The following is a 23,576-nucleotide window of genomic DNA, read 5'->3' as shown; positions in this document are numbered from 1 at the left end:
CAACAGAAAACAGAGAATGGAGCTGTGGGTTCTATGCTCTCCAAATTCTATGGATCTTTTCCATAACACCAGAAAATTTCAACTAGATAGGTGCAATAGCAACTTCATAGAGTCAGAAAGTGACAATAAATGTACACACTATTGGAAGGCATTCATCGCATCTTTTTTTTTTCATTCATCGCATCTTACTTATGTCCTCAATTAGCACACAGTCGATCATGTATTGGGGGCCAGTACATACTAATCAAATTAAAAAATGAATAATAAGTAGCACAGAATTTCATATTGCTTTAGTACCCCCCGAAAATCAGATATATATTTACAAATTCAATGTAATATTCATCTTTGTGTTTGTAAAGACATTAACTTTTGCTGAAGACCATTTTCTGTTGTAGAAAAAACGTATAAAACCTTTATTAAATAAGTTCATTGTTAAACACGTGATTATTTGTATTTAAATAAATAGCAGATTTTTATTTTTATTATATCCTGTTTCATGAGTTAAACAGTGTTCCAGATTTCTTTTTAAAAGTTTTTCTGAGCTGATAAATTCCGCATGCATTGTGGTGGAGCTAAGAACGGTTTTTCAAGTCAAGAATACCACTGAGGTAATTGGTGGAAAATTTCACATCAACACAGAAGGTGAGCAGGTGTCAAAGCTTTCAAAATTTGAAGAATTAGTTCAGAAAAGGATCAGCAAGTATGTAATTACAGTCATCATGTCTTGTTTAGGTGACATAAATGGTTAGTTCTCTCGCTCTGAAAAGCAAGATTTTATTTATTGAAACTTCCAAAAATTTTAGCAAAATATGTAAAGGAAACTTTGGAAAAAATGATTTTTTTTTAATCGAAAGGACAGACCTAAACAAAGCATTTTGAATATGAAACTCAAAACCAAGCTCCAATTCTCAAGCCTAGTGAGCCGAGGGGGATCCAGTGTGCAGAGAAGCATCAGAAAACCTGATGCCAGCACTCTGGCACAGTTCATTTTCCGACAATTGCCACAAAAAGATTTCCTTCCCCAGATGTTCTTACAATGTGACTCTACACTCCTCGGATCAGAGGATGGTACCTACTATTAGCCCTTGAATCTGGCAGGGGTTTACCTAGAATAGAAATGACGCTGCAGATTGCAAGGCCAGTTCCTAAAAGTTCTGCGTAATTCCCTTGGGAAGCTAGTTCTGGAACCCTACAGCCTCGGGGAGACCACAGGGAGTGGGGGTGAAGCTCCAGCTCCCAAGCCTGGCTGGGGCTCCAGGCAACGGTCAGAACCCACTTGCTAACAGAACCATCCTAACACCGGTACCCAGGCCTCAGGTGAGGAGCCTCAGCAGAATGACAGAGTCCTCTCAAATCTGCCCAAGCTGCAGCTTTTAGGAGCAAATTTAAAAAACTGTAATTTGAGGCCACTGAGTTTTGATCATGGTTTTATGCAGCGATTGACAATCAGAACAAGTGCCTAATTTTGCAAGTAAATATATTTACATTTCCTAAGTGGGAATAAAAATACACCAATTATTAAAGAAATATTTTCCATAAGTATTCAAATACTTATACTTGTAAAATTAAAGTTTTCCATTTCACAGAATGTAAAAGACAGAGTCGATCGGTTAAAAGGGATGATGAAGCATAAAGTTTGATCATTCTGGATTTTATAGTATAACATTCAAGATACATCATCTTACAAGAAAACAGATTTTGCTTATTAGTTGTAAGGTTATAAGAAAGTTACATGACCTCTGTATCTCAGAGATCTCATCTACCAAGTGGCCATGATAATGGTAGCTACACTCCAGGATTCCGGGAGAGTTTACCCCAGTTCATGACAAACTGAACAATCTGTATAATCATTAGTCACTAGAATCGTTTGTTTTTATTCGCCCGAATCTGGAGCGTGGTCTCATCTCTACCATGAAACCACATAGGAGTGAGAGAGATGTTTAGTCTCCCCTCTGGAAGAGAGAAGAAGGGATGCTCTGAGATGCTTTATAAAGTCAAAATACCCTCTGCTTGTCAGGCAATGACCTCTGTCTCTTCTCACAGGCCATCAAGTACATTTTTTTAAAAGATTTTATTTATTTATTCCTGAGAGACACACAGAGAGAGGCAGAGACACAGGCAGAGGGAGAAGGAGACTCCCTGTGGGGACCCCGATGCGGGACTCGATCCCAGGACTCTGGGATCACGAGCTGGTTCAGAGGCAGACACTCAACCACTGAGCCACCCGGGTGCCCATCAAATACATTTAAAGTCACCACACTGAGCTACCATCACCAGTCACTGTGTCACTATGTCCCTTCTCTTGAGACCTCTTTGGTATACAGCTATATAAATTAACTCAACAATAAATCAATACTAAAAATATTTCCTTATAATTTCAATTAAGTCTTTCAAAGAAAAAAAAATAAGGTTCACTATCATTAATAGTCTTTTCACAAAATCACATCACGACATATAACTTTAGGTGATCTACAACTATTTGTCGACACAAATGTCGACAACACGATGATCTACAACTATTTGTTGACACAACTGTCTATTGTGGGCACAATGTCTACATTACCCTTTCTGTCCTCAAAATTACTCCCTTAGCTGAAAATGTATGTTATTTTCTTCATTAAATGCACATCATAACATTTATTTTTTTTTCCTCCCCCTTGCATTTTTTATTCACATAAGCCAACTAGACCTATAGTTATTTATGTTGGAAGAGACAACAGTGAATCTCATCCATGTAAGATCTATTAGATCTTAAAATAAGGTTCAGATGTGCAACATTGGATAAGAACCTATAGAACTGTATAGAATGCCATGTTATTTACACTCAGGAGAAGGAATTTATTTTTTTTAATACTTTAACCATCTCAAATATGGAGAGGATACCCCAAACCATAGTCCTTACACATTTGAGGGGAAAAAAAAATCAAATACTTCTCACAAATTCTAACATCAGGAGCCACATTACTAAAACCCAGAAAGCTAAATGCCATCTATCCAGAGGAATTGTAAAGACATTCACCTCCTAGGAATATGGCTTCTCTAAAAGAGAATTGATATATATATTAAATCTATATTATTTTATATTAATATATAATACAATATATTAATAATTAAATATTTAATATTCTATATATTCAATTTAATATGTATGTATTTTACATATACGTATTTTACATATATAATATATTAAATATATATTACATATTATAAATATATTCTATTTATAAAATATATATAGATATTTATATATTCATATATTATATATTTATAACATGCATAGATATTTATATAATATATATAAATATTTAATTTAATATATTATATATGTATTTTACATATATTAATATGTATTATGTATTATGAATGTATTATATATGTCTTTTAATATATTATATATGTATTTTTTACTTTTAAGGGAGAAATTGATATTTTAGTTTAAGCAGGGTATCTATTTGCTCTCTTCCAGGTACAAATATTTTTTACCCAGGCAGGTCTGAGGTGTGAATTCCATGGTGACAGCAACATATAGCTCTATTAGAATCGTAAAACACAGAGGCAAAACAAAAACGAAAACAAAACAGAGGCAGAATCAAGTGTGCAAAATGCATATTCATGCCTTACTTTTCTGCTTCTTTAAAACAGATCTCTAAGGCATAGATATTTGCATTCAGGATTCACTAGCTTCCACCTCCAAATGGCCAAACGCAATCCCCGATAACACTGAAGGACACTAAGAGGCTGACAAGTACCCTGTTGACTTGTGTGTCTTCTGACTTAGGATTGTATGTGTGTTTACTTGGTGAATTTAAGGAAATGCTGAAGTTATTTCTTTGAATTTCCTAGACTATGTTGGCAACTGAACTCTGTTATGATTGATAGTTCGAAGAAAATAAAATAATCCATGTCAGACGAATGGCTGTTTCAAGAGGCACTTTGGATTTTGTAAATGATGCAGTGATGCATGGTGGCCAAACTTGGCCATACTCTCTGAAAATGGTATCAGACATAAATACATTTCAACACTCATAGGGAATTTTGCTCTCCCCACCTAATGTGTCTGCAAAATATTTGAATAGGATCTCACTGAGGTTAAAGAGGTATCAGTCAAGGAGAAAGAATGTGAGCACATTTACCGGAGTTCTCAATTCAGGGATGGCAGCTTGATAGGTGAGAGGGCGACAATCACGAGTGTTTGGCACGAGGACACAGGGAAGAAACATCGGACCCAAGTCATCACCATCCAGAATATCCACGGTGAGAGTTGTGGTGGTGGTTCGTCGCTCATTCAGATTTTGTGCACGATCCTGTGAGAGACAAAAAGAAAAGAAAAGAAAAGAAAAGAAAAGAAAAGAAAAGAAAAGAAAAGAAAAGAAAAGAAAAGAAAAGAAAAGAAAAGAAAAGAAAGAAAAGAAAAGAAAGAAAAGAAAGAAAGAAAGAAAGAAAGAAAGAGAAGAGAAAGAAAGAAAGAAGAAGAGGAGAGGAGAGGAGAGGAGAGGAGAAAGAGAAGAGAAGAGAAGAGAAGAGAAGAGAAGAGAAGAGAAGAGAAGAGAAGAAAGAAAAGAAGAAAAGAAAAGAAAAGAAGAAAAGAAAAGAAAAGAAAAGAAAAGAAAAGAAAAGAAAAGAAAAGAAAGAAAAGAAAAGAAAGAAAAGAAAAGAAAAGAGAAAAGAAACAAACAAACAAAAACAATGAGATGGACTTAACATTCCCTTCAGCTTGACTAGACCACAGACAAGTTTCTTCCCAATTATAGGTCCAGACCTCTCGTATTTACCTTATTTAAAGGTAAATACCTTATTTATACCTTATTTATGAAAGAGACAGATGGACAGACAGAGAACGCACATGAGCAAGGGGAGGCGCAGATGGAGACACAGTCTCCCCACTAAGCAGGGATCCCGATGCGGGGACTCAATCCCAGGGCCCTGAGATCATGACCTGAGCCCAAGGCAGATGCTTCACCAACTGAGCCACCCAGGCATCCTAGCATCCTAGCAAACTTGCAACTGTAAATCCTTTCTCTGCTCTTCGAGATGACAATCTTTCTCCAGCTCCAACATCTGCTGGTTTTACAATCCAGCACTTTCTCAAGGACCTGAGGGCTGTCCCTTTGAAATGGAATCACCAAAGAAGACCCCCAGTCCCTGTGCAGGACAGGAGCCTAATGTCCACAGGAAGCTTACTCCAAGTTGTGAAGCTAGCTCCCATCCTTGAGGTACAACATGATCTCACTCCTCCTGTAGGAGGCCAATGAGCAAACACAGCTGCCCCTGCTTCCTGCACCCCACTCCCACCCCAACTCTCTCTTTGTTTTCTAAGGATGTTTCAAGCAACTTAAATTTTAGGAGCACCTGGGTGGCTCGGTCGGTGAAGCATCTGCCTTTGGCTCAGGTCCTGGGATCGAATCCCCACATTGGGCTCCCTGCTCAGCAAGGAGTCTGCTTCTCCCTCTGCCTCTCCCCCTGCTCATTCTCTCTTTCTCAAATAAATAAAATCTTTAAAAAATAGAAAAATCTTTTCTTTTTTATTGAAGCAGAGTTGACACGCACTGTTTTGTTAGTTTCATATGTAGAATAGAGTGATTCAACATATAATGTTACTCTGCGCTCACCACACATGCCACTACCATCTGTCACCAAACAGCACTACTCTAAAATCATTGACTATATTCCTTATGCTGTGCCTTTTATTCCCATGGCTTATTAATTCCATAACCAGAAACTTGCGTCTCCCACTCCCCCTCGCCCATTTTGCCCATCCCCCACTCTTCTGGCAACCACCATTTTGTTAAAGAATCTTAATTGGCATGAATTCATGGATTTATGTTAAATTTTAAAAACCACGACTGGCTTATCAAACCTACCACTTTAAAATTGTGATTGCTCAACCATGAAGTTTTACAAAAGACCAAATCAACCTAAGTTTATTTAAAAATATTAGATAAACGACAGTTTTTAATGTACTATGGGTGTGGCAAAATGTTTTAATTCCCAGAAGCACTATTTCTCCACTTGCAAGCCACAGAGTCTTACCCCATATCAATGCTATCACCAAGTCACTGTACTAGACAGGGGAGTAATCATCTTAACTTTTTTTTTTTAAGTCTGTCCACAACAAATCTCCCTGTCCTCTGCTTCTTTGGGCCATTGTTACTACTCCATCCCATGGATCCAAGTGCATGAGGGTGGGTATATGTATAATCACCAAAATACATAATGTAGACTTTTATCTCACATTGTCACCAGCCGGACCCCAAAACCTCACCTTGACAGCCCACCTGCTTGTACTCACCGACCTTGCCCTGAGCTCTTTTCTCCAGCTTCTCTCTTAACTCAAATGGAAACCGGAAACCACCCTTCAAGTGATAAGACCTGCCTTGACAAGACCTGCAGCTGGTCCCAACCACCCCCACCAGTTTGAGCAGAACCCCCTGACTAGCACCTGTGTACGTGGACCACAGTGTGACCTCTAGAAGGGTGGATGACTGCATTTACCTCATTTGAATACTAAAATCTCCCCACCCCAAGGAGGAGCACAAGCCTCATTCACACAGTATACAGTGTGTGTGCAGACAGGTTTCCTTAAGGCTCATGTGTGACCTCCTGCCTGCCTTTACATATGATGGCAAGGCACCCTGTGGACATATTCATCCTAACCCTAAATGAAAGGAACACAGCCACCCTTTGGAATTCATTCTCTGCAATCTCCTTATTTGCTTCAAATACAGTTTTCTTTGCGTGACAACTCACCTGGTGCAGTTTCTGACTCACCAAGGGGCCAACTCACATTGGTTTGGTTACAATATTGAGAGAAGACATTGCGTAAAAAGTCTTGATCTATAGAGTAGGAGTTTTTACTTGGAAAAAAAAATACTAAAGAAGCTTCTGTCAAGGAAGGAAAATAATTTTCTTTCCACCCTTCTAGCTTCTTGGCTGAGACCCCATATAACAGAAAATAGATTAGCAGGAAATAACCCCAAACAGGTTTTGTTTTGTTTTGTTTTCTTTGTATACAGAGATACCAGGAAAACGGAGTAACTCTCCCAAATGGCCCAAGCTATCACCTTAAATACCATCTCCAGCCAAAGCCCTAGGAAGATGTGTGTGTGTGGGGGGGGGGGGGGGGGGGGGGGGGGGGGGCAGGGGAGACTCAGGTTTTCAAAGCACAGGAAATGCAGGAGTGGTGGTCCTGCAGATGCCTGTGGGAACTTCTCCAGATTTAGTCATGCCCTTGGGATGCCCTTGCAGGTGGAGACTTCTGTGCAAGTGCAAACCCCTCTTCCAACAGGGAAGTACCTAGATTTCAGAGCTTCTCTGTTGTCTGCTGTTGTGAAAACATAATCAGCCCAACCTAATTCTTATGCCAGGGAGGCATATCTTGGGGTGACACATCCTGCTCCTCTTCACTTTTCTATAAACAGACAGATAGTGCTGGAAAATACCAACAGTCTCTCTACACCTGTGGAGATTCCCCACGATCTGTCCTTAGTATGTATGATATAACTTGAGGAGGGAGATGAAAGTAGGTCTCCAGCACATGGCACATTGCCAGCCCATGGAAGTCCTTAGTTCTTCTCCCAGTTTAGAACCAGATTTGATCTTAAAAATTCATCTTAAAACATAGCCCCTGGCAATTCAGATAAAAACCGAAATGAAAAGAAACTTCCGCTTTTTCTAGTAAAAGGCCACTGCTCAAGACTGTTCTAGATAAAAGAAATAATATTCTAAATTGGGAGCAGTATAAATTAAACATAATTATTTGCATGAATATTTTATGTGATTTCCCAAAGTCTGTATTTCCATTCATTGCTATGTGAGAATCCAAGACATATTAAAAACTAACACCCCCCCCAATTCCTTCCTTCCTTCCTTCCTTCCTTCCTTCCTTCCTTCCTTCCTTCCTTTCTCCCATGTTCATTCCTCATTTCTCTTATTTCCTTTATGGAATTAAGATCGTTTAAGTGTTAAAAGTATTTAAAAATAAGACAGCATTTCATTGATTTAGAAACTAGGGGTATAACTGGCAAGAAGAATAGATCTCTTTTAAAAGTTATTTAAGTGCCACTGTTTAATTTGTATTTTCTCTATGTGCATTATTATTTCACATGTCATTTACACATTTGCTAACATTAAACATTAACTTATGTGAAGCCTTTAATTAGATCCTGTAAAAATAAGTCACTATTTAACGATTGCGAGCGAGCTGTGCAAGGAACTGCAGGTGGTACAAAGAATCCTCCAGCATAAAAAGCCAAAATGTAGGAATTTAAAAGCATACATATTATCTTCGACATAGAATCAAGGAAGCCATAAGAAATATTCAGCCACCTGTGGGATTTGGTCTAGCTGGAACATTCTTCCCATTCTCGGTCCCCGGATCCTTAGCATCTTTATTCAAAACCTCCAATCCTCTGGCCCCAGATGATGGGAACACAGTATCCAACCCTTGGGAGTCGTACTGTAACATGATAGCTGGCAGACCAGAGACACCCACTATCTTTGAATGAATTATTTAATTTTTAATTATTTAAATAAGTAGAAATTTCTATCAATACATGGCAAGGAAGAACTAATTTCTCCTTAAGCACATGGAACTTTAAGGATATTTACTTTCTTTCATCCCTGGCTCAGAGATCATTCATTCATTGTCGTAATCCACACTTGTTTACAAAACACATTTTTATAAAACTGCAAATATTTAAATCACGATCACGTGAAGGCATGGAAACATTGCTGCCAGATGATACGGGCTTCGATCCCTTTATCCTAACCAAAGCCTTTCTTGCTGTAAAATAGTTTAATTGCCCACTATTCCTTGATCGAACGAGATGAATGCTGATTTCTAATACATTCAGTATCTGCTCCCTATTTAGAAGTGTATTTAAGTTAAACATTGGTTGTCCGAGTGGGGACAGGAATGGTGTGGACTCTACCAAATATTATGAAATTGTATGCATCTCGGTTTTAAAGTGAGTATAGAACAAGCATGCGGATTCTGATTTCCTGTTGAGCCATAGGAGCCTCAGAACAGAGACTTCCTACATTTATGTATTCAGTATTCAAGTGGTTTGTAGCTTAAAAAAATAAAAATAAAAAAAGGCTAGAAGCACCTACCAGACTGACTCATAGATACATACATTAAACTCTTTCATTACCTTATCAGGTATTTGCAGGAGAGAAAGAAAAAAAATTGCAACATAATTAGAGTTGCCCTGAGTTTTCTGACCCTAACTCAGGTACCTAAGACCACAGAGGTCTTCATTTTGCTTCCGTTCACCGATGATAGATGGACTTTCACTGACTAGAAACTTAGAACTTATCCTGGAGGAATTTGATTCTGTTAGATTCCTTTATTCAAAAGAGAAAGAAAAAGCAACAAGCCTGTGTAGACCTAAATAATTTTAGAATTTTTTTTCTTGGAAGTGTTTTTGTTGTTGTTGTTGTTATTGTTGTTTGATAACAATTTTCCTTAATTGTTACACACATACTAGCAGATAGAATAGCATAATAGAAAAAAAAAAAGAATAGCATAATAGTTTGCATCTTCACATGCTTATATGTCTTCATGACTGAAACAGTTTATATTTGTTAGGCGTCAAGGACCATCTTCCTATTTCACTTCTATTCCCCAAAAACACACAAGAAATTGGCAGAACTAAAAACAGGAGGTGTACAATTTAGCGCTTCCTCCACAATCTGTAGGAAGTAGAGGTGAGGGAAGGTCAGAGTGAGGGCTAGTTTTGAAAAGTTGTTTACATAAATTGATCTCTAAAAGTACACAAAGTGATTTTATTATATCCAAGCCCATATAATTATAATGTTTACATAAGGTTTTGAATATTCATAGCATGATGAGAAAAGACAGATAAGAAATAAATAATATTTTTAGGAATTATAATATCTTGTTACAAAAGACAACAAGTGTCCCTTATTTATATTTTTGATACTTCATAAAATATTAAAATTTGCCCTGTTATTGATAAGGCAACCTAGAAATCACTCTGGCTATGATTCTAAATTAAATGTAAACTTCTTCTTTCTGACAATTGATCAAGGACTCTTGAGGATCTAAGAATCTTAGTATTTCCCTCAGGATAACACTAATACAAAGGAGAGCTGGTTTTGAATAATATCTATGTATAAATAGATGAGGTTGATTCCTTGTGATTTAGGGTAATATGTCAAAATTGGAATTTGTGGTACGGACTTATATTGGAAATTTCAACAGAAGGAAAGCCCACTGATCTTTGTCCATCTCTGAACCATCTCTCTGAGAGAAACACCCCTGGTTTGTAGCATTTGTCACTTTCCAAACTCTAGGTACCACACCACTAGGTCACAAAGATGAGGTCACTGAATTCGGAGCTGAGAACAGACTCATAATCGGTCTTCAAGCAAATATGAGCCAGCTTTTCAGTTCCAACAACACACTGTTTTAAGTAAATTATGTGTCTACGATGTAGAGGCAACAAGCGATTCTTCACCATTTGTGGGACAGTGATGTGTTGTCATACTTTTGAAAATGGTATGGGGCAATTTACTAAAATTAAAAATCTATGCCTATACATGCATAGCCATGCATAATTTTTCTCATAGTAATTCCATTTTTAAATTATCAATTTTTAAAAGATTTTATCTATTTATTTATTTGAGAGAGAGATGGAGAGTATGAAGGGAGGGGGAGGCCAAGGAAGGGAGAGAATCTCAATCAGACTCCCCTGAGCTCAGAGCCTGACATGGGGCTCGATCCCAGGACCCTGAGATCACAACCTGAGCCCAAATCAAGAGTCCAAGGCTGAATGGACTGATCCACCCAGATGCCCCTAAATCATTCATTTTTAGACAATAAAGTGCCAGTACGTAATTTATAGAATACTGTAACGATATGAGCATATACTCCAAGCATTCGTCTTAAGTATATTTATGGTTGCTAGTTGGCTAATCTTCACAAGAACTCTGTGTGGGATGTTTTGTTAATATCCTCATTTTACTAGGTAGGAACCTGATGTACAGCATATGCCCAAGGTCACACAGCTAGTCAATGGCAGCACTGACATTTAAATCCAGGCAATGTCGTTCTAGAATGAATGTTTTTGCCACAAAATTGCACCCACTGCCTCTTCGGAGGGTCATGGGGGTAGATATCATCCTATGCCAAAAAATCAAAACAAAACAAAACAAAAAATGGAAAGTATAGTTGAATAAATTATAATTCATCCTAATTTTGGTATATTCTAAAACCACTAGAAGAATATATCTCTGAAAGTTTTTAAAAACACAAAAAAGCTTATAATCTCCTGTATTTAACATTCACATTGTATACTGTATGATTTAAATTTATAAAAATTGTTATAGATAAATTAACCTTTTCTTTAATTTCTTGCCAATTCCATTCCTTCCTTTTGATGATTCATGCATAGGCTTCTATTTCATAATTTTAATTGTATCCCTGAAATGCTAAAAATTTAACACTCCCTCCGTCAGTTATGGGCAGTCTAGCAAATTGCATACAAATTGTTCCAGATGTCTTTATAAATAATTTAAATGGAATAGCAACTCAGATGTTTTAGCTTGCATTCCTTCTTTTTTTTAAAATACCTCATTTTAAAAAAGCATCATAAAAACTAGTTTTCAAATATATTCCACAACAGTCGTACTTTTCCTTACATTTTATGAGAGATTCTAAGTCAGGCAAGGGAAACTGTATTCTTTCTTCTCATTTTCATTTTCATGGAAATAATATTTTTTATTATTTTATTTTTTACTTTTTTGGAAATATTTTATTTTATTTTTTTTAATAATAACTTTATTTTTTTATTGGTGTTCAATTTGCCAACATACAGAATAACACCCAGTGCTCATCCTGTCAAGTGCCCCCCTCAGTGCCCGTCACCCATTCTCCCCCACCCCCTGCCCAGAAATAATATTTTAAAGAAGATTTCAGGGTTTTGAGGAGCTTTGAGATGCTCTCCCTGGTGGATGTTACATTTTTTTAATATCTGCTGGACACCAAGACGCTGAATTGAAGTTGGGTGAGAGAGGACTTGGAAAGAGTTTCCTCACAGACAAAGGAGGAATAGACCAACATGAGTCCTAGTTTTGCTTCCTTTCCACCTGCTTACACTCAGCCTTGAAATGCAGTTGTGATGCTTACAGCTGTAGTATTGACTAGCATCTGACAAATAAGACATTGGAAAAATAACCAAATTTCAGGAAACAGGCACAGTGCCTAAGGAGACAAGTAACCAGAGTCCTTGGTGAGATACTTGAGTAGTCAAACCAACCCTTGATCTGCATAAATCTAAGGATTTTATTAAAAAAGTAATAAAAATCTTCCTTAGGTAAGCAACTGATTTTCCTGCTGTGCACACAACCAGGTTATGGTCACAGTAGCTGATGCCTAGTGAGCAACTATTCAAGAGATCACAGCCATGGGGGAAAAGGTTGCCAACTGGGCAGTTTTTCTCTTCCTTTAGTGAACTCTGTCATTTCTTGGGCAGTTAATAAAAATGCAGGTACTCCACTTGTACCCTTTGAAATGTTTATTCAGAGGATCTGAGGCTGGGTCCGGGAATCGGCGGGTTTAATATATTCCCACAGTGATTCTCCTGCTGATGTTACAGGCATTCCACTTTGAGAAACACTTTGGTGTGAGCCGAAGGCAAATTATTGAAGAGTGGGTATGATTCTGAATGAAGGAAACAGTGTGTAGAAACAATCCCCCTGCCCCATTCCATCCCCTTCCCCATCTAGAAGAATATAATATCTAAGTTCTGCTGTGGGCAGCCCCCATCTCTCCCCACCCAGTGGAGGCCATCACACCAACCACTCTCAGAGCACTTCTATAGTGTGGGTGAGGGCTTTACTTCCTAAGTTCCCAAGAGGGAAGCTAGGAAAATTGAATACTCACATTAGCTTGGATGATGACAAAGTACCGAGTCTTGTCTTCATAGTTGAGCCTCTTCCTTAACACTACATTTCCAGTCAACATGAGGGGAATTTCAAAGGTGTCATTGGATGTCTGAAAACAGGGAAAGGGACAGTCAATTCCTTTGAATACAATATGAATTAGAGGATGTGGTGTTGCAGCTTTAGTCCCTTTGAAAGTTACAGAGAGCATGCTTACAATCTGAAAATGGAATACTGCCTGTAGGCTTCAGATTTAAGACTCTCATTTCTTCTTTTAAAGATTTATTTATTTGAGAGAGAAAATGGGGGAAGGGGCAGAGGCAGGGAATCTCCAGCAGACTTTCTGCTGAGCACAGAGCCAATGGGCACTCCATACCTGGACCCTGAGATCATGGACCCTGAGCTGAAACCAAGATTTGGACGCTTAACCGACTGAATTATCCAAGTGCCCCAATATGCTCATATTAAAAAAAAAAAAAAAAAAAAAAAACAACTTTCCATGTTGATCAGTGGGTTCCACCAGAGTCATCTGATAATAACCAACTGTGAAATATCTCATGTGATTTTAGGGTTACCTCTCAATAGCCCTGGGATACTTCTAAATCAAAGTTCAGGTGTTTGGAAATCTTCTCTGCTACCACCATTTGTTTGCACCAAAGAGTTCAAACATGGCAATTTGTGATTTCTATATAATATCCATTTTCAACATTGGTGTCAGGGGAGGAAGATTGGAGAAGGGGAAGAAGGGGGATGGTGAATTGTACTTTGTTCAGTGAGCTCATACTTCATTACCCAGAACAGTTCATTCTTCCAATTAAAAAAAACAAAGGAAAAAAAGTGCATTCCTGGCATATCTCCAAAGACAGGAAGAACCAGACTATTTTGGAAGCCAGAAAAATAAATGCTTTTGCTTTAAATCTGGCCAATCAGTTCAGCATCTATTCATCCCTAAACTCATTCTGGGTTTATTTTAGATAAAATTCAATGAAAATGATGGCAAAAGAAAAGAAAAGGGGAAAAAAAGAAAAGAAAGCTCAATTTTAACTATTCTGATTCTGCTCATGGGTTAAATGAAAGTGCTTTGTTTTAGTGATGAGTTTGCAACATTGGTAATTAAAATTTTATGATTTCAAATAGTAAAAATGCGTGTTTCTTCTTAATGTCACATCTAGTACAAATGTTCATCTGTATTATAAAGAAAATACCAGTAGGGTAACAAAGATGCTAATAATACAAGTGACTATCTCCAATTTACTCTGTATTAAGACCAGAATAGGGAAGCCTCAGTGGCTCAATAGTTGAGCATCTGCCTTCAGCTCAGGTTGTGACGTCGGGATCCTGGGATCGAGTTCCGCAATGGGTTCCTCACAGGGGAGCTTATCCCTCTGCCTATATCTCTGCCTCTGTGGGTCTCACATGAATAAACAAAATAAAATCTTAAAAAAAAAAAAGACCAGAATAGAAACTTCATCCCCTCTATTTTGTGTAAGTTTGTTAAAAAAAAAAAAAAAAACTTTCAAAACAGATCTGTTTATACAACATTCAAAATTGGGAGCAGCTTCTATCCAATGGTCAGCAAGAAGCTAAGACCTCCTGGTCTTAAACTCATAAAGAAATGAATTCTGACAGCAGTCTGAGTTTACTTAGAAGGAAGTTCTTCCTCAGTTGAGCCTCCATGAGAGAACTAATCTGTCTACATATGGATTGCAACCTTGTGAGAGCCTAAGCAGCGAGCTCCGCCAAGCTGAGTCTAGACTCTTAAGTCACAGAAGCTGCAAAAATCAGTATGCACTGTTTTAAGACACTAAATTCGTGATGGCTTGTTATACTGTAATAGATACCTAACATATCATGCTGACCCCTGAAACTTATCTCAAGGATCAGTGGTGGTGTATAGTAATGGTAATCGATATCTACTATGTCTGTGAGTCTTCAACATAATAATTTCAGGGGATGTTATATTTTTATTTCTCTGATATATAGGAACACAAAGACATGAGGGTATACTCACATATGTTCTTATTAGAAGGTTACCCCCCTTTTTAAAAAAATACAGAGATGAGTAGAGAACGTTTCAATAGATTCTCCAAACTCTCTCTTCCTGACATAGATTTGAAATTTCAGTGTTTCTGGTTATGAACCAGCGCCAGGGGCAAACAAGCAGATAGCTCAGCACTGCAGATCCACAGTCATCGATCACATAAATGTATGCTGTTCTGTTGCTATTAAAATTTTGAAATAATTATATCATTGTCACCGATGCCTCATATTCAGGAAAAGTAGAATGGCTCAGGAGCATAAGCGAGTATGTGTGCTCGTCTTCTAAAGATACATCAAAGAAAGGAACATATTGGGAATTAATTGACCTTTTATGTGGTTGATTATCTCCTACCTAACTTGGTCTTTCCACAAACAACACCTATAAACTCTGGACAAAATTTAAAAATAATTAAAAAAAGAATACTAGACATCCCTAGAGAGATAACCAAAGTAGACATACTCTGGGAAATATCACACACTTGATAGAAGAGACAACGTGGGAGAGTTTGCTGTTTTACTGTACTTAGTACCCGGAGGGGGAGTTAAAATTCTGATAGAAAGTCTATCTGTGGGGATCCGTGGGTGGTTCAGTGGTTTGGTGCCTGCCTTTGGCCCGGGGCATGATCTTGGGGTCTCGGGATCGAGTCCCACATCGGGCTCCCTGCATGGAGCCTGCTTCTCCCTCTGCCTGTGTCTCTGCCTCTCTCTCTCTCTCTCTCTCTCTCTCTTTGTATCTCTCATGAATAAATAATTTTTTTAAAAAAAGAAAGTCTATCTGGCTTGAAGAAGAATCAGAGGATAGATTTTGGGACAACCAATGCTGATGGAAGGGGGGTGGTGAACTAGAAAGAGACCTCAGGAAGGCAGAACACAAATGCCACACATAAACTGTGTCCAAGGTGTGTGTGACCTCTAGACCACACCTGCATGAGGCCAACTAGAACAGGTGCACTAAGGAAAAGTACACAGAATTGGGATGCGAGCTGCACCCAAGAGCTTCTAATTGAAGTCCAACAATGTTCTCTAGTAAATTAAAAACAAACATATGGACAAATCTTCTCAGAGGAATATAAGAGAAGGAAGAGTCTCTACACAACAGAGCATTCCCAGTGTCCAGGAGGGAGTTCAAAACAACTTGACCCATCAGTGAGATGTCTTTTCAGATGGAAAGATCAGGAAAGACCAATGTTAGGATAAGCAGATAAGGATTTTTAAATCAGCTATTTTAACTATGTGTGTGCTCAGGGATGTGAATAATATGCTCACTGCAAGTGAGACCATGGGAAATACCAGCAAAGATATGGAAACTCTACAAATGTGGAGCATTTAGACCTGAGGATTATATTCACTGGGAAAACAAAACAAAACAAAACAAAACAAAAACACAAACACTGGACAGGTTTATTTGGAAATTGGGACCCAAACTGTCATATTTTTATTTCTTAGGAGAGAAGGGAAATCTAGGTCTGCATGTGAAATTTCCTAATTTTTAGATATTGTCTCAAAAATGATTTAAATTAATTGATGGCTGAAGGTATCTGGGTGGTTCAGTTGGTTAAGCTTCTGACTCTTGATTTTGGCTCAGGTCATGACCTCAGGGTCGTGGGACAGCAGTGCACATGGGGCTCCACAGTCAGTGGGGAGTCTGCTTGAGATGCTCCCTCTCTCTCTATGCCCCTTCTGTTCATGCTCTCTCTCTCTCTCAAATAAATAAATAAATAAATAAATAAATAAATAAATAAATAAAATACATTCTCGAATTTGTGGCCAAACAAAATATCTGTGAGTGGAATGAAACTCGAGTTTGTTAATCTGGGATTTCTGCTAATGAATAATGTTGCATCAGTTGGAAAACAAACACACAAAATGAACAAAGCATCCTGAGATTTTTAAGTAGAACCAACCCATCTCTGCTGCTATCATTCCATCCACGGTGGGACTAATTTGAAAGAAATCGTAATTGTGGTTGCAAAAGCCAGAGGAGGCCACATTTTCAGATTAAATATGTTTGTCATCTACACAATTTTCTTTTGAAATTAAGAAAGTAGCAGATGAATATCATGGTGCTAGTCATAGAAGCAGAGTTACTAGCATTTGAACAGTGGCAGGTACAAACATCAGTAGGTAACTCAGGTTTACGTTAAATGTCCGTGATGGCTGAAGGTGGGTGCTCTCTGTAAGGACGTGGCTGGGTTAATGCTTTCTCTCCTGATACACCCGAAATTAGTTGCTCTCATGTTGTGTTATTCTTTTGCTTCATCACAATTAGGGACATTCCCAGAGCATGTCTTTCTTTATTCCACAGAAGTGCTAGTTTGCTAGAGTACACTTTTCTTCTTCTGTAATTTGGACACTGCATGTGGCTGATTGGCTTATGCAATCAATAGGCTGTAAAAGGTACATATGATGTTTTATGCTAAGCCCACAAATTTTTGAAAGGGGGACACATTCTATTGCACAGGTGACAGGAAATTTCAACTTCACAAACTTCTAAAAGATCGTTCCTAAGGAATGCATTTTTGTCTCTTGTTACGCCTAAACCTTGGATAGGATTGTTTTTAATGCAATGCAATAAATAGTTCCCCAAAACTCATGGCCTGGCTGTCCTATACTTGCTGGGCATTTCAGTTTCTACAGCATGAAGAGTAAACATTAGGAAATGACCTTCACAAAATGTAAGCTAGAAACACGGCGTTCACATACAATTAATTCCTTAAAAAAACCCTACATACCTACATAGTATAGAAGGCAACTGGTGCAGAAATGAAAGGTGCAGTCAGCTGTCTGTTCCTGCTCTTAAGGAAAAGTATTTCTCTTGTCTTTTTGTCTTCTGCTCCTTCTTTACTCTTTTCCACTAGATTTTCTGTGCGACTCTTCCTCCTTATGGTCCCTCTCCTGTCCCACCCTCATACTTCCCCATCTCTGTGTCTCCCAGCCTCTGCCTACAAGCATATGGAGACACATGTGGTGGGGGGGCAGACAAATAGCCAACCGAAACACCTCCAACTCTTCCTTAGACCCTGCTATGCCCGTGGGATTTCCTTTTTTCCTTATTTTTTTTTTTTTGTTCCCTGAATATTTTGAGAATTTTAACATAAGTACTGAACTTTTATATTAGAACACTGTGGAGAGGCGTTTGGGTGGTTCAGTGGTTGAGCATCTGCCTTTGACTCAGGGTGTGATCCTGGGTCCTGGGATCAAGTCCCACATCAGGTCCCTGCAGGGAGCCTGCCTCTCCCTCTGCCTGTGTCTCTGCCTCTTTCTGTGTGTTGCTCATGAATAAGTAAATACAAAAATAAATTAAATAAATAAATAAATAAAAATATAACACAAGTAGTTGAGAGACTGTAGTTTTTGAGATAATTCATAACAGCTGAATCACTACTACTAATGGGGCTTGAGGACCTAAACATTGAATAACACGGGAAGTATCGGCTGAAGTAATCACTATTTTCATTCCTCATGTGGATGTCGCATTGCAAGTAGGTGTTGACATACCGGATCATCTGGATTGTATTGGATAACATATTCTATCTGTCCGTTTGGGCCATCATCTATGTCCGTAGCTCCATTGTCTCCCGAAAATCCGGTGAATATCGTGGTGCCAACTGGAGTGAGCTGAAAATAAAAAAAAATAAAATAAAAACTGTCACCTCCCATTTCATCAACAGCACACCAGAAGTGTTCCAGCACAAGCCCAGCCTTTTGTGACACAAAGGAAGAGAGCAGGCCCACAGCTCTCTCTCTCTCTCTCTCTCTCTCTCTCTTTTTGGGGGGGGGCAGGGGTTGGGAGGAAGATCACTTTGGGTATGTTATAGAGAAGGAATTAGGGGTGTTAGTTCAGAGGGCAAAACTCAAGCTAAGGAGACCAGTTAGGAGGCTGCAACGACCCAAGGGAGCAATGATAGCAAGACTAGGGAAATGGCATGTGTCTAAAGAAAAAATAAATAACAGTAGACTCGAAGAATTAACAGGTCATATGCCAAGTAGCCATAAGCAACCAGAAAGATACAACCATGAGTGCAAGCCCACCCATTGGGTTGGACCTTCTTGGTAACTGGGAGTGGTGGAGCCTACTGGGCTATACCTCCAAGGATACTTCGGTTAGACACTGCCAACTGCTTCTTTCAAGAGCTGGCCCTCGCCCCAGTTGGTAACAGTAGACCTTTCCAGTAACTTTCACCTCATTCCTCCCTCACTTGGGTTGCTGGAACCTCAAGTAGGTCTCAAGACCAAGTGCAGATAAAAGCATGGGTGAGGATCACAGAAGCGTTTCAAAAGAATCCTTGCAAAGCTGACATAGGCATTCTCATAAAGGCCGAAATTTCCATCACCGTGGCCCTAGCTTTGGGTTAAAAATAGAAGGCCCTAACTCGGTGTGAGGCCCATTTGGACCAATTTATGAGCATTAGCATCTTAGTCCCTGTGGAGAAAATGCACCTGTTGTTCCTCCTTAAAAAAATAATAAAATAAAATAAAATCCTGATGCATTAAGTTATTGACAAGCTAGAATTTAAACTGTATGAGGAAATGAGCATCTTTATTTTAAAATCAAAAAGCATTTCAGAGAAATCAATGAAATGATATGCTGCTGGAAGTCTTAGGAAGAGATGCTGGAGCCAGAGGTGGCCTGTCTGTCAGAGGAGGGAGAGGGCTGGGAGTTCCTTCTCCCTTTGCACAAGGCCACTGAGCGGTGGGTGCGGGCGAGATGGCCAGGTCTCTCCATTTGGGATTAAAATTAAAACTTAACACAGCATACCAGCCCATGATGCGGCATTTGCCCTGCATATCTAGCTTTATTCATTGTTGCTTTCCACCAGAGCATCTTTTATTTTCTCTAATGTGTCAGTCATTCACTGCACAGTTTTCCAACATCCAGGGTTCCAGTCCTCAAGCTTTAGCTGGAATCCCACACATTAGTTGTATTTCCACCCAGTTAGGGATCGCCTTCTCCTAACCCATTCCTGACAAAGCGTTCCCTGTCTCACAACAGAATAAGGTGACTTTTCTGGTTGTGCTTGCATCTTATACTTTTCTTCCTTAATCGCTGCGTTGAACCACGAATAAATGGATTTTTTTTTTAAATAAATGGATTTTTGTCAATAAACGTAACCTCTCTGCCTCTATGGAGCAAAGGCTTTTCTTTTTTCTTTTCTTTTCTTTTCTTTTCTTTTCTTTTCTTTTCTTTTCTTTTTTTTCTCTTCTCTTTTTTTTTTTTTTGATTTTTAGAGATATGCTATGTTAAGTTTTAAATGTGATTTTTTTCATGGAGAAATTGAAAGAGATTGAAAAAGAAAGAGTCATCTCATTGACTCCTGTTTTCAGGTGGGTACAAATCCAAACCTCTACAGGGGCCCCCCAAATAATGTGAATGAGTGGAGCCAGCCTGATGCTCTCGAGGCCCAGCTGAGAGGCATACATTTTCTATGAAGTGGTGGCTGCTGCTTAGCCCCAGCGAATTCTTGTCCTACTGGAACATAGTCTTGTAGGAGATACTCTAATGTTAAAAAGAAGCATCTCGGTTCTAAGGTTAGCCATAGATTTTAAAGACTTAAACTCTGAATTAACTGGGCCCAACAAAATATATGCATGAGTATAGCAACCACAGTATTTTGCAACTTCTGATTGAGAAAAAAAAATACAAATAAAATTAAAGAAACAAGCCATCAATACAAAGTCGTGGGCATTTACAAAGTCAGACATCCTGGCAGGAGGGTCTAAAAGGAAACTCTGACTTCCAGAAGGTCCAACAGAACACAAAGTAGAGAAAAGTGATGGTCTGAGCAGCACATATGAGAACATGGACACATGGGGATGGCTCAGGGAAAATGTGACTGAAAGACTTCTAAGCTGACATTTTTCTATCTTTTTAAATGTAAACCCTATCCCAAAAGATATTGTGCTTTCTTAGAAAAAATCATCTCTTCTTACGTATACTTCCATTTTTAAATTATGAAATTTAAAAAGAAAATAATTGTGTTGCGGGACTGATTTAAAAAGTCAAAAAGAATCAAAACAGACGAAAATGAAACAGAAAGACTTGAACAACAGGTGTGGGCAGATTTTGGAACTAATATGTCCATGGCTACCATCTACCCACTGAGGGGACATACAGTCCTGGACTAGACTGGTTGTGGGGAGGGACCCTGAAGTCCCGAAGCCAAGGGCACAACACAGGTATGAAGGGGAAGGAGGAGAAAGTGGGAGAGCTGGGACCACAGGCCAGTGGGCTGGGGACGCTCATTGTGGCATGGGAAGGCTCAGGAGGAGGTCTGGGGAGGCTCAGGGGAGGGCTAGAGAGGGCTGAGGAGGCTCAGGGGAGTGCTGGGGAGCCTCAGGGGGAGGGCAGGGGAGGCTCAGGAGGAGGGCTGGGAGGCTCAGGGGAGGGCTGGGAAGGCTCAGGGGGCCTGGGGAGGCTCAGGAGGTATGGGGCCAGGGAGCAAGAGCATCACTATGAGGAGCCAACATGTGTCCAGAGCAATCCCAGCATTCTGTATCTAACCCATTGTGCCAGCCCATTTATTTATTGTGCACCTAAAAGGTCCAGAGGTTATAACAAAGATTTGGTTTATATCAAATCACTATTACAAACACCAATTTTTTAACAATGTTTTTAAAATTAAAAGAAGGCAACGTTTCAACACATTCAATAGCACTTCATCTGTCCATTATGCAACATTGGGGCTTAAGTTGTGATGACACATCACAGGTATTTCGAAGTAAGACAAATACACAAGAGAAAACCTGATGACTCTCTCACCTGACCGTGTAGCAGTTTGTCTAGCATCCGACTGCATTTTTACTACATGGTGACATTATTTTCTTTTGGAAATTTTAAATTATGTAGACAGGTTGACAGTTTTCTGCATGCTGGCTTAGCAATATAAATTCAATTTGATGAGATGCAAAGTTTGAAGTATTATTTAAATATGTAGGGGAAAAAAAAACAAACAACTAATCTTGCAATTGAGTCTCAAAATCCCAGATGCAAAGGAAACCTCCCTGATGATTTGGATAGTAATGGAATCGCAGTTGTTATAAGAAAAGAACTATTTTTAGTGAAGGAGAAAATAAAGCATAATATTCTCTACACCTCAACATTTTCTATGTTTCCCAGTCTTATTCAGGATTAAGTTTCTAAAAATAAATCTTATATGACAGTATTTGGCTGGAAAAGATGATTTGAAGGATTTTACTTCTCACTAGGTAATATTTGCAAATCCAAAGACATATTTGCAAATTCAAAGACCCTAACCATGAAAAAGCTCTATATTTTTCTTCAGCTGTCTAAATGCTTTTGAAACTCATAAAAGGCAACATAAAAGCTATAGCGCCTTAATATATTATCATCAATGAATATTTTCCCTCTTCATCACCCACGTTTGTTTTATATTTATTTATTTATTTTTTTATATTTAAAAATCACATTTATAAAGGTGTAATTTTTAATACACAGTCATTTAAAGTAAAGCAGACATTATATTTTTGGTTGCCCTTATAAACATGCACTTAGTGACAAAGCCCAACAAAAACTATTGTTGGACTACACGTAAAAGGATTTACTATGCATTTGTTTATGGTGGTAATTTAGGCTAATCCAAAAAAGTATTTCAATTTCTATCACTCTCATTTTAGGACTGAAGCTTATTTTGGGTGCCCCCAAGAGAATTTATGAGCCCACATATATTCTTACTATTCCTTGAAATTACATGTAGAAATATGATGCTACAATAAATTCTATTAGTTTATATCTTTGAGTGGAAGATAAAAGAGAAACAATTGCCTAGTCATGGACAAAGAGAATCAATCTTGTCATTCCTATAATGATATCATAATAAAGGTTATGAACGATCTCTAAATAGGATTTTAAGCTCTTTTTTAAAAGGAGAATTTAGGTCCTTAAAAAAATAAATGGAAGGCATTATTCTAACAGCATTGGATTTCAGCGTTATATTCCGCTCGGGTGCTGTCTCTCTTTATGGTTTCAGTAACAATTAGATTAAAGATTTTCTCCTCCAACTTTGAAAATGTGGCATTTAGTTGTTGACAGCAAAGGACTCAGGAGATATGCCTCGTTATTAGTTCAGCATTTACATCGACTAGTGAGCTCTGCTCTCTTCCGTAGTTGTTTGGGCCAACATCTTTTTTTTTTTTTTTTTTTTTTTTATTTTTTTTTTTTTTTATTTATTTATGATAGTCACAGAGAGAGAGAGAGAGGCAGAGAGACAGAGGCAGAGGGAGAAGCAGGCTCCATGCACCGGGAGCCCGATGTGGGATTCGATCCCGGGTGTCCAGGATCGCGCCCCGGGCCAAAGGCAGGCGCCAAACCGCTGCGCCACCCAGGGATCCCTGGGCCAACATCTTAAGCACAGATTTCTCCTACTTTCTTCAACTGCTAGAATAATGAAACATCCCCACGAAGACATACACCAGGTAAAATGCAGCACTAGCCCGGGTCAGAAATGGACTGCACTCATTTATCTGTGATCTACCACTCATATGGTCGACCTGTTCAGAGACAGGCTAGGGCGAGGGATGTTTAAAGCCAATATAAGAAAAATAAATAAGCAAAAAGAAGACAAAGCATTTTTAATTTTTATATGGAAAGTCTGGAGAGACCAGAAAGGTCC

The 23,576-nt window shown here is 38.6% G+C and overlaps 1 protein-coding gene across 5 annotated transcripts in view; it reads right to left on the bottom strand.

The window, feature by feature from the left end:
• PCDH15 (protocadherin related 15) overlaps positions 1 to 23,576 on the bottom strand; it is a 743,522-nt gene that overhangs the window by 448,877 nt on the left and 271,069 nt on the right. For all 5 annotated transcript variants that reach the window (XM_041729528.1, XM_041729523.1, XM_041729527.1 and 2 more), the window contains 3 exons: positions 18,445 to 18,564; positions 12,908 to 13,018; positions 4,134 to 4,304 (listed from right to left, as the gene is read on the bottom strand). In XM_041729528.1, coding sequence (XP_041585462.1) covers positions 4,134 to 4,304; positions 12,908 to 13,018; positions 18,445 to 18,564 — 402 coding nt within the window. The remainder of the gene's footprint in view (positions 1 to 4,133; positions 4,305 to 12,907; positions 13,019 to 18,444; positions 18,565 to 23,576) is intronic.

Source organism: Vulpes lagopus, chromosome 14, assembly GCF_018345385.1.
Source record: "Vulpes lagopus strain Blue_001 chromosome 14, ASM1834538v1, whole genome shotgun sequence".
In the NCBI taxonomy this organism is placed as follows: Eukaryota; Metazoa; Chordata; class Mammalia; order Carnivora; family Canidae; genus Vulpes; species Vulpes lagopus.
The sequence above is the reverse complement of the archived record's forward strand: the minus strand, read 5'-3'. Positions and strand labels throughout refer to the sequence as shown.